Raw genomic sequence first — 11286 nt, 5'->3', positions numbered from 1 at the left:
CCTTGAACAGTTAATGACAAAACTCATCTGAAACCTAGAAAAACTAGTAGGTACTGATGTGTTTTTCCAAGATTATACGATGGGGTTAGAAGCAGAGAGGTCTAACCCAACGGTCCCCAACCACTGGATCGTGGACCGGTACCGGGCTGCACAGAAATAATAGAAACATATTATTTTCTTATCTTAGTTCTTGTGGAGTCTACATGGTGATTTATTTTGAGAAGTGACTAGATTAGCTTCCCGTTACTTCCGTCTGTGCTTGATTTATGTCCGACCATTAAATGCAGCCATCAATCTGCCACAATTAATAAAAAAAGTTTCTAGACAGTTTCTTTACAAGGAGGGAGAGGGTGAGACAGAAGTAAGTATGAAGTAAATGTGTATTTAGTCATAAAAAGCAATTTTACTCATTTAGGACAGGATTATTTTTTATGTGCATGATGACTGTCTTTCTTGAGACGGTACGTGGTGCAGAATGATTGGAAACCACTGGTCTAACCCACAAACAATACGAAATTGAGTTCTGTATAATTTCTGAAATGGTGTATGGTTTAGATTTTAGTGGCAAAGTGATCTAACCACAACTCTAAGACAGGGGGTCCTCGAGTTACGGTGTTCCATCGTTACTGGTTACGTGAAACTAGTTGGCGAGCAGAGTGGACGAATACGTCGTCACACGGCACTATAAGACGGCTTTCTTGACATTCTCCAGTTGTACCTTGGATTGTGCTACGTTCACTAACTTTTTGCCCTTCATTATGGCTCTCAAGCTTGATCAAGTAGATTAAATTGTAAGAACAGGTCAATATGTTCTGTTATCTTCTTGTGAAATGATTCATACATGCATGAAAGTCGATATGACTTTTCTGAAGATCTGCTTGATATTGTGATGCATGTAACGACTTTGTTTACATTTTTGCTGGAGTTCTGACTTATGATGAAAACTGGAACTCTGACTTAAGTTGACGACCCCCTGATATATGTTACAGTGGTGTTTTAAATGTTAGATCTTGATTTTTGCTTGACCGTTCACTGGCAGAGTGGTCTAACCAGTTGAATCCTGTTAATAAATCTCGAAAAGAGTCCCAAATTGTGTAAACTGGTCAGGAAGAAAAGACAAACAGATAGAAACCAAGGAAAGAGTATTTTACTAAGACTAAATCTGGCGAGGAGAGGAAAGTCGAGGCAAAACAGATCAGGGACAGTTTTCACTGCCCGCTGAAAGATGGATAGATACTTTATTAATCCTGAGGGAAATTGAGGATAGATTCAAGTGAGTGAAGATGGACCCTCGAGCATTTTCAGAGGGTTTTGGGAAATGAGTGATTGGAATGCTCAAATCTCTTACCTTGAAAGTGTTTTTGTCGACATGTATTAACTCACAGGGCTGTACAGTGGATCAGTGGTTACCACCGTCACCTTGCAGCTAGAAGATCCCTGGTCCAGGCCTTCCCGGGATATTTCTGCATGGAGTTTGCATGTTCTCCCTGTGTGTGGGTTTTCTCCGGGTACTCGTTACTGGGGTTATTTGATGATTCTAAATTGTCTGTAGGTGTCTATGTCAGTGTGATTGTTTGTCTCTATATGTAGTCCTGTGGTAGACTGACGACCCATCCTTTGAGTCAGCTGAGATAGACTCCAACTCCTTGCCACCCTGATGAGGACTAAGCGGTGTATAGGTAATGGATGGATACTAACTCACATAGACTTGATAATTTTTCTTGAAAACATAAAATTTTGAACCCATTTTTCTCTAAAACAGCAGAAAGTAGATTAGACCACTCTGCTTCCACAGCCCTCATATGTAGGGTTGGAATATACACTACTGTTCACAAGTTTGGGGTCACTTATCTTTCCTTATTTTTGAAACAAAACATTGTTTTATCAATGAAGAGAACATTAAATAAATGATAAATCCAGTCCAGACATTGTTTATGTGATCACTGGCAGCAATGGAAGCTTTAAGCATGTAGAGTATGAGGCCAGTCAGGAGCACTTTGAGGGGAAAATATAGAAATACAATTACAAGTTTTGCATTCATGTCCAATATTTGAGCAATCATTGAGCAGGTCTGATGGTGAAAACGTCCAATAGAGTTCTATGTTACTGTTACTCAGCTAAAAGAACAATCAAGACTTTAAAACTCATGATGCTTTAAATAAGTCGACAAATAAGCGGCTCAATAAGCGACTACATTAAGATGTCAGACACACACTATCGTTCAGAAGTTATGGTCTCTTAGAAATTTCCTTATTTTTGAATTTTTTTTTTCAATGAAGATAACATTAAATGAGTGATAAATCCAGTGTAGACATTGTTAATGTGGTAAATGACTATTCTAGCTAAAAGCGGCATGGTATTTGACTTTTTCTGGTGGATTAATTTGCGAGAGAAACCAAACCGCTCAATTTCACAACAATCACATTATTTCAGGAAAGAAAAAGCATCAGCCAAAGACTTGGTCTAATCTTTATATACATAATTAGTCACCAGTTACAGTACACATATTTATATACTACAGGAACACAGATAATACAGGTACTCAACGTGTTTTGCTGTTTTATTTTTTATTCTATTTTTTTACATTTTCTTCTTTACCTAACCTGCATGTTGAAGAAGAGCCAATCATGGGGTTTGTCTTCACACCTGGAGGACAGGAAGTACCCCCCCTTCTTACCACATTATCTGCTAATCTACAATTGAACCGTGCATCGGTCCAAGAAGTCCTAACTCCTTTTCAAATGCACACAAATGTCCAAACTGCTGAGGAATGCCGATACAACTGAAATGTCCTGCCTCCTTTATCAGAGCTCCGCTCTAAAGAAGAAAGCTTCACATTCGTTTTTTCCATCAATGAACTGAAAAACTAGCAGACTTCTGATCCAGAGACGTATTTTTAGAACTCCTGTGCTCTATGGGAAAAATGAATGGGAAATTGACTTCAGGAACTCAGCATTTACACTCTTTCAAGTATGGCTGACAGAACTACATTTTGCTGCATCCTTCAGCAGAAGACAAACCCGCAGAGAGCCTTTTAATGCAACGTCATTATTGCTTACAGAGAAAAAGAAGAAGCTTTTCGTGTACATAGACACAGTGCAGATTCATGGAGGGCCTTACGGTTGGACAGTGATCATGGAGAGCAGAACCGAACGTCTGCTTACTTTCATCATGAGGGGAGGGAAACATCCGACTCAGAGGAACTTTATAGTGCAAGCAGAGCGTGAGCGGGGGAGGGGATGTGGGTTTGTTGAGCTAAAGTGGAGGATTCACCACAACGAATGATGGCAAACGCTTTTATTGCTCATACAGTGACGACTTCTGTGGATTTTTAGTACGATGAGTAACGCCGCAGAACTAATTCACAGGGGTTTAGTGAAGGTTTTGGTGAATGCGACCCGTCGATCCTTGTCACTGAGTTCTGTTGTGGTTCGTTTCTCCCTCCAGAGTGCAGACGGTGCAGCGCTGAGCTTCATGTCGGTGCTGTGAAACTACATCAGTGGTTTGACAAAATCAACTGAATCACAGAGAACAGAAAAGTGCTGCTGCGCTGCACAGGAGGGGAGGCCACAAGTACAACTTGCTTCAGTGTTTCTGTCTGCACAGAGCAGGTTCCTAAAGCTGAACAGGACTGCTACCAGCTACCAAAACCACCGCGCCGACAGAACAAGATCTTGTTATAATGACAAAGCCTGTATTTATCAGAAGAACTCGCGGAATTCCAGTCAATCTGAAATATGGAAATAAAATACAGGGGGTCCTCGACTGAAATTGGAGTTCCGTTCCTACGGCCTGACGCAAGTTGATTTTCGCCGCAAGTCGGAACTCCGACAAAAATGTAAACAAAGTTGTCACGTGCATCACGATATCGATCAGTTCTTCGGAAAAGTCATGACTACCAATGACCAGTGGACATAGAATCACAGCTAACATTAGCCACATTAGCCACACAATATGCTAACACCAAGGATTTTGTGGATTTTGTTGTGGTGTCGTTGCCATTATTTAAACTTGCGTAGCCAACTGCTGAACATTTGGTCTGTTTTGCTTAAAAAAAACCTTGTCATTATAACAAAACTCTGTTCTCCAATGCCAGCTCTGCTTCACTAGAGTTTCTGGCCGAGTTAAAGACTTGATTTGTGGCTCTAAATGAGGCCAAAACTGTGCAACAGCTCCATGTGTTCCTCATCTCTAATCAGCCTACACCGGCAGAACTGGAATGACAACCTACCAACTAATGATAATTTGATTGGCAAGGTGTTTTTTTTTTAAGGCTGATAATTTGTTTTTAAATCAAAATGATTGCAGACAGGTAGCACAGAATTTTAAGCTGATAATCAAAAGGTGTGTTTTTCCCAGGCTGTCAGGTGAGAAAGCCGGGTGAAATGGCAGCTAAGCCACAATAGGACACTATGACTCTCCAGTGAAAGCCAGACTGGTTCAACACTTTTATATTCTCGACCAGCTTCTCAATAACATCGCATGTTCACCGCCACCTCAGCCCGGTGATGCGACTTTTAGAAAGTCCACCATCTGACTGTTTTAAAGTATATATCTGACCCAGCTTTGGGGCCTTATGGAGCATGGATCAAAACCACTGATTTACAAGACAGAATTATTCTATGTACACTCCTCCAGCACTTGCTCAACTCACATTTAGTACTCATAATATACATACACATCCGTGCCTAAGGGAATATTTGATATGACTGTGATTTCCTTCCATCTTCTTGAGACAAACACTGTGGCGATACTTCCACAAAGGGATCCAGTGACTTGAGTTTGTTGAGTGTCCCAACAATACATTCCTCATAGCTAGATGCTCCCTAGAAAGACGAATGTCTCCTAAAAACAAAGAGAAACGCCACCTCACAAAGCTTCCCAGAGTCTCTGAGGACATTCTAGGACAGGAGGTACATTCTGCTTCACCGACGTCAGTCCACAGGATGGTTTCAGGAGAACTACCAGCAAGACTGAAAGGGGAAGTGATGCTGGGAACCCGCTTATGACTATTATCTGAAATTCTTGGGGGGCCAGGAAAGTGGAGGCACAGTTTACAGAACCTGAATATCACCAACATTTGGAAATTCACGGCATCAAACAAAAAAGTGGGGTTACAGTTTGCAGAAGTAAATAACGTGTTCAAATGGCAGTCAAACTGGTAAACGATAGCTAACAATAATAATCTGCTCAATAGCCTTTTCAAACCCCAAAACACAAGAGAAAGGTGTAGGAATGGAGTCAATATTGTGTTTTTTTGTGGCATATATAATGATAAACTCCACTACATGAGGTCACAGGTGTCATTTTAGGACTTCAAATGTGAAAGGGATTGACAGTTATGAAGTTGATGTGTTTGCCTGTGGTTTTTATAGTAGTTTTCATAGTAAATTTGCAGTATAGTTCGGTTACAGTCATCAAGCATGGTTAGATACAGGAGGTTACATGTTAAATGCAATGTGACAGAAGTGTCTCCACAGATTAGACTCGCCAAGTTAACTGGGTACGAGTGCTGTTAGACTTATTAGAAAGGGATTAATATGAGTCTAATATGAAACTTTTCATTATAGTGTCATATAAATCAGCAGGAGGATTATTATTTGGAGGTTACATAGTTGTTTGTTAATCATAATAATAATTTAACATTAATAAGGAACTCAGAAGAGTAGATATTTGGGGTTACATATGGCTTTTGTGTCTTAGCCTTACGAAAGGCGGCAGAAAACTGAGTTTGAACATTTCTATTGACCTGATAGCTGAAATGCAGCATGTTAGACAGCAGAGCAGGGGCACTCTGATGCAGAATCTGTATCAGATCAGACACAGATCCAATTATAAAGGCTGTGTGGGGCCGTGGGGCAGCCTCAGTGGAATCCTGTGATGGTGGGAGATATCTTGCAGGGATGTTTGCTGTGTGGTGTTGCTGCGCAGGGATTGCTAATACCACAAGTCTATTTACACATGATAACTCTCTTTCCGCAGGCTACCGAGGCACAAAATGTGCAGTTTCTCCTGTATGCTGTTGGGAAATACTCTTGTTCATCGTCTTCATGAAAAGTTTAACACCATTCTCATATCTGTACACCAACTTATATACGAAGCTACTGCAACACCACCACCAGCCCGTTAGCTTAACTTAGCATAGAGACAGAAAGCAGGAGGAAACAGCTTGCATGGCTTTGTGAAAATCTAGCAAAATCCACAAATTCTAACACATTATTTACTGTTTATTTAAAATATACACAAACATATAAAATAATGACAAATTGTTGGCAGTTTTTTAACCCTCTGACCAATCTAGCAGTTTCCACCCGCTTACAGTCTTTAAGCTATATAACTGTTGCTCGCAAATCCCTAGCTAGCTTGTTTTGCTAACTGTCAGGCTGATATGAAAAAAGGTCTCATTTAAATGTGTTGGTAAAAGTCTTACAAGTGCAGTTGTAGATACACACATCATGCTAAAAGACAGAGGGAGAAGTTAATTTTATTGTTTTAGCTTTTGATAGAGCTGTGCTAGCTATCTTTGCACTAATCTAATCCAAGCTAATGTGTCTCTGAAATAGAAGAAAATGTCACATTTTTGCTGCCTTTGGCTCTCCGAATGAAAGAAGTGCTAAAACCAAGCACAGGAGAATAACGTTTCAAATAGTTTACAGTTTTAAAATACTTTATAGTTTGTGATTTTTTGTTTGATATAAAACAGTAAGCAATCTCTCACCTAATCTAACAGTGACTGTAAGCACAGCTGTAACTTCCAGATGAGGAAAAGTGCTTTGTATTGGTATAATAGCAATATACTATTTCATTTACTTTCAGTTGTCCATAACTCTAGGACTGACAAGTGTTTGTTCTAGTTCTTTTTCATTGCCTGAGTCTTTGTTTATTTCCTTATACTTGGAAATAGATTGCAAAGGATACGTACATGTTAAATATTATAGTCACTGGACACTTTATTAAGCACATCTGTGAGGTCTAATGCAATCCAATACAAAAGCTTTGCCATAAAGACTTCTTTTACAAAGTTTATCTGTGTGGATTCTCAGCCATCCAGGAAAAAGTAAAGCTAAATGCTTCAGTTTAAGGAAAATAGACCTCTCTGCTTGGTTCTTGAAGATGTTTCATCTCTCAACCAAAAGGTTTCCTCAGTTCTAACCAGCTGATGGAGACTCTCAGGTATTTAGTCTCACCTCCAGAACACATGGTTAATGGCTTGTTAATAACCCAAGATCAACTTGAAGTGTTAATGGCTGTAAAACTGTCTCTATTCTAAGTATAAATGGTGTTGTAGACCCCCTCGCCTGTTGAGAGATTTCTGTTCCAGTTTTTCGTTGATGGTTTCCTTTACTTCATCTCTCCAACCGTCTATCTTCACTGTCCAAAATGTGAATGTTGCTGTTCGAAAAAAAAGGTTTTCCTTAGTTTTTTAGACATAGTAATCTTGGATCATTAAAGGCTCAGTAGCCTTGTTATTTAGGGTGTACTTCCTGTCACCAAGGTAGAACTGAAGAAGCATTTTGGATGAGTGAAACATCTTCAAGATCCACAAAGAGAAGTCTAGTTGCCTTTCACTGAAGCACTTAGGATTTCTTTGTCACGACTGCCAAAGAATTCCACTTCACATTGTGGTCATACTGGACTGTGGTGTCCTCCTCAATATCACATATTGCATTATATTTCACAGCTGTACCTAATAAAGTGACAGGTGAGTGTACATGTTACCAAATTGTAGTTTAAGCAAATGCCCTGTATGACATAACCATTTCTGGCATTTATACCCAACCAAACAGCTTCAAAATCTGTGAATTATAATTATTTTGTTTGTAGATGAACCTCCCATCTTGATTGATACCCTTTGGTGGATAATTAGCCACAGCTTTGCGTTGCGGCATCATCATCCATGTATCAAACATTTAAGCTAATGCTTGTTGTAGTTTCATATTTTTATGACAGACAGATATGAGAGTGGTATTAATTTCCTCAAGAAACTATGAACACAAGAGTAAATCAGCCAAAACTATTCCTTTTAACTTTCACAAAGTCATAGTATGACTTGTCTGCCGGTACAAGCCGGACTTGTCCTCAGTGGTGATGTCAACACATGATTCTAGTAATTAGTGATCGGTAAATGTGAAGGAAGTAGGCCTTGGTAACACATATGGAAGGCACGTGTTCTGCAGCTTTCAACTATCCTGGCCCAACATTGAATAGTTGTGGACTTCGCAAGCCTGCTGGGAAATATTTCTGTTCCAGGGGTCTTGTGTGAAAGGAAATACAATTGGAATACTTGCAATAACTATGAGGCCCAACAACAACTATAACAAAAATATATTTTTAAATACCCCTCCCCCTCCCCCCCAAAAAAACCCATTATCCCAGGAGCACATCCCCATCTGAAATACTGGAATACATGAAGCATTTATTCAGGTAGGTGACTGCTAATCTTTTATAATCCTGTGCTAAATGCTTTTATCTGTAGACAAATTGTGGCTGGATAATGGCTAGGGTCACTGACTGTATAGGAGGGGGCAGAACACCATGTGCCTTCAGCCCCAGAAACCAGCAGCAACAATTGTTCCAGCCTCCTCTATGGATGTTATTCATCCGCCACCAAAGGATTGCTGAGGGGACAAAGAGGCAGACAGGGCCATTAGAGCTTAATTTAATGCTCGGTCGCTCGACATTCTCGACAGCTGTCTCAAGACAAAAGACGATGTGTGTCACCTAACCCTAGGTGACTTCAAATGGGAAGAAAGAGAAGCGATCACACAGTCAAACTCTTTATACTTTCTTTCTTGGGCGCAGGAAAATGTGTGTTGATAGTCCATTTAAATGGTATTTTGTGTGTTTGTTCTCCAAGATTGTTTAGTTTCAGTCTACTACTACTACTGTCCAGCTATAGTGATGGATGATAAGAATGTCTTTTCCAGTTTGTAGGAACAGTTCATGAACAAATCATCTTCAGAGCCAATATTCTGTTAATATTACCTTAATATTTGCATCTGGGTGGTGGTGGACATATATATCATCCAACAAGTAACAGGAAATTACAGTATGGAACACCAAAAATATGTCTGAGGTCATGAGGAACAGTTTGTTTATCCAGTAGATATTTGTATAGAAAATACTTCTATCAATTCTACCCTAAAAAACAGCTGAAGTTCATGCGACTTGCTGTGACTGAATGGAACAAATCCTCAACATATTCGTCTAATTTTCAGGTGTCTACATACTTTTGGCTGAGTAGTGTATTGTATGTACCAGAGAGCATCAGAACTTGTAGCATTTTACTTTTTCTTTCTTTCCAAAATGGATAACATCTGTGTAAAGAGTGCTGAGCGACCAAGGCCATAAATTAAACTTAAATGTGTGTACAGACTGAATGGAAGTGCACTGAAGAGCTTTCATTGTTCAGCGCAGAATTAAGCTTCAGCTAGCTAACAATGCGAGTCCAGCCAATTGATTTTAAAACGTACCTGTGACTCTGCCTGTTTCTGTTATTTGCCTGTAAACTCTCTTTTATTTAGGTTTAGTTGCACAGTTCACACTAGTATAACCTGTTTCTTCTTGTCCTTTCATCAAACTGTTTGCTGCTTCAAAGATGCATTTCACATTCAGTCTGAACACATCTCAGTAACCTGCGCTTCCAGCTCTGGTTTCATGATGACTGATCCGTGGTCACCATGGAGAGGATGCAGTTTTGCGTTTTACCTACAGCACTAAGGAGCAGGGCTTGTGTTTAGTGGGCCAGCTTACATTTGGAAATGTTTCGGCTTAGGATAGAGAGCACCACTCCTCCAACAGAGATTCAATAATCACACGACAACTGCAGGAGCCACAACTACCAACTATCAAAGAAAGATGTGTTGTTGAAGGCAAAGGTGGGTGGGTTGGGGGGCGGAGGGGCAGGGAGCAGGGCTGAAGAAATGAAGGAGATGGTTTGGTTTGGGTCACCTCTTCAGATGGTGACATCGTGGGGCGCGGCGACGCCAGGCCTCCGGTTGGAGTAGTGCTGCATGAAGGGCAGCAAGGGGCCGGATGGTGACAGGCCTAGCAGCTCCCTGGACCTGTCTGGCCACCGCCGGCGCCACCGGCGACCACCATAACCAGGCCTGTGGCTTCGCCTCACTGCCTGGCCTAACAGCATGGCTGTCTGGGGCCACAGTGGGTCCGTGAAGCTAGAGGTGCTGGGCTCCTGAAAAGGGATACAGGACGTGCGCTTCAGGGGGCGTTCTTCTCGGTAGATGTGGGAGGCCGTGAAGAGGTCGGGGCTGAAGTTGAAGCAGGGCTTCCTGTTACCCCGGATCAGGGAGATGCGACCCTCCAGCGACGGCCCCAGCAGGCTGAGGCTCGTTCTGTCCGTCAACGAGTCCGTTCGGTCTTCGTAGCTGAGGTCAGCGGGGGCCGAGCACTGCTGCAGGGGCCAACCTCCGCGGCCCTTCCCCCCGATGTCCGCAGTGCTGCCTCCCTCACCGCCATCACGCTCCACCCTGACTGCTTCATCTTCCTCCTCCTCCTCCTCCTCTTCCTGCTCCTCCTCCTCCACCTCTGCCACCTCCTCTGCCTCCACCTCCCCCTCCATCACACCCTCCTCTTCCTCCTCAGTGCTGGTGGGCAGCGGAGAGCGAGGGTCCCGCAAGAAGACCACTATGACGGTGATGTTATCACTGGAGCCCGCATCTCGGGCCGAGGCCACCAGCTTGTGGGCCACCATGGTGGTGTCTCCGGCGTTCTCCTGGAGATGGTCGCTGACCACCCGCACCGCCTCGTCTGGACCCACGGTGTCCCAGAAGCCGTCACAGGCCAGGATCAGGTAGTCTTCTGAGCCGTCCAATGGGAAGATACTATGGTCTGCATCTCCACAGATGTAGGGCTTGTGCTCCGAGTCGCCTGCCAGCACAGATAAGAAGTCAGTCTGTTAGGAGACGCTCAGACCGACATTCACGACAGCAGAATTGCGCAACTTTGCAGCTGATCTGAGTGGAATGAGTCGATTGTCCGTCAGCAGCAAGTCTGTTCCTTATTTTGTAGATGTGAATTTGAAAGCATGTCGGCCAAATGCAAGGCTGACTCAGCTGCTGATTAATGGTGCAGTGATAAACTCTCAGAGTGAATACTTTAGCATGCCTCGATATTTATACAGTTAGCATTTTATATAATAGTAATCATACCTTCACTTGTACAGCAAATTACAAATTAAAATGACTCTGAAACTATTAAAAATCAATTAATTTTAATACGGCGTAGATTAGAAAAGCAATGAAGCACTACTGGAACAATAAAAGTTCT

At 41.9% G+C, this 11286-nt stretch overlaps 1 protein-coding gene across 1 annotated transcript in view; it reads right to left on the bottom strand.

The window, feature by feature from the left end:
• Window positions 1-2457: 2457 nt before the first annotated feature.
• Window positions 2458-11286, bottom strand: part of ppm1e (protein phosphatase, Mg2+/Mn2+ dependent, 1E) — a 69696-nt gene continuing 60867 nt past the window's right edge. Inside the window, exon 8 of the mRNA XM_022194339.2 lies at window positions 2458-10887. Within this exon, the coding sequence (XP_022050031.1) occupies window positions 9956-10887 (932 nt within the window). The 3' untranslated portion in view covers window positions 2458-9955. The remainder of the gene's footprint in view (window positions 10888-11286) is intronic.

Source organism: Acanthochromis polyacanthus, chromosome 17 (genome assembly GCF_021347895.1).
Source record: "Acanthochromis polyacanthus isolate Apoly-LR-REF ecotype Palm Island chromosome 17, KAUST_Apoly_ChrSc, whole genome shotgun sequence".
Classification (NCBI taxonomy): Eukaryota; Metazoa; Chordata; class Actinopteri; family Pomacentridae; genus Acanthochromis; species Acanthochromis polyacanthus.
The sequence above is the reverse complement of the archived record's forward strand: the minus strand, read 5'-3'. Positions and strand labels throughout refer to the sequence as shown.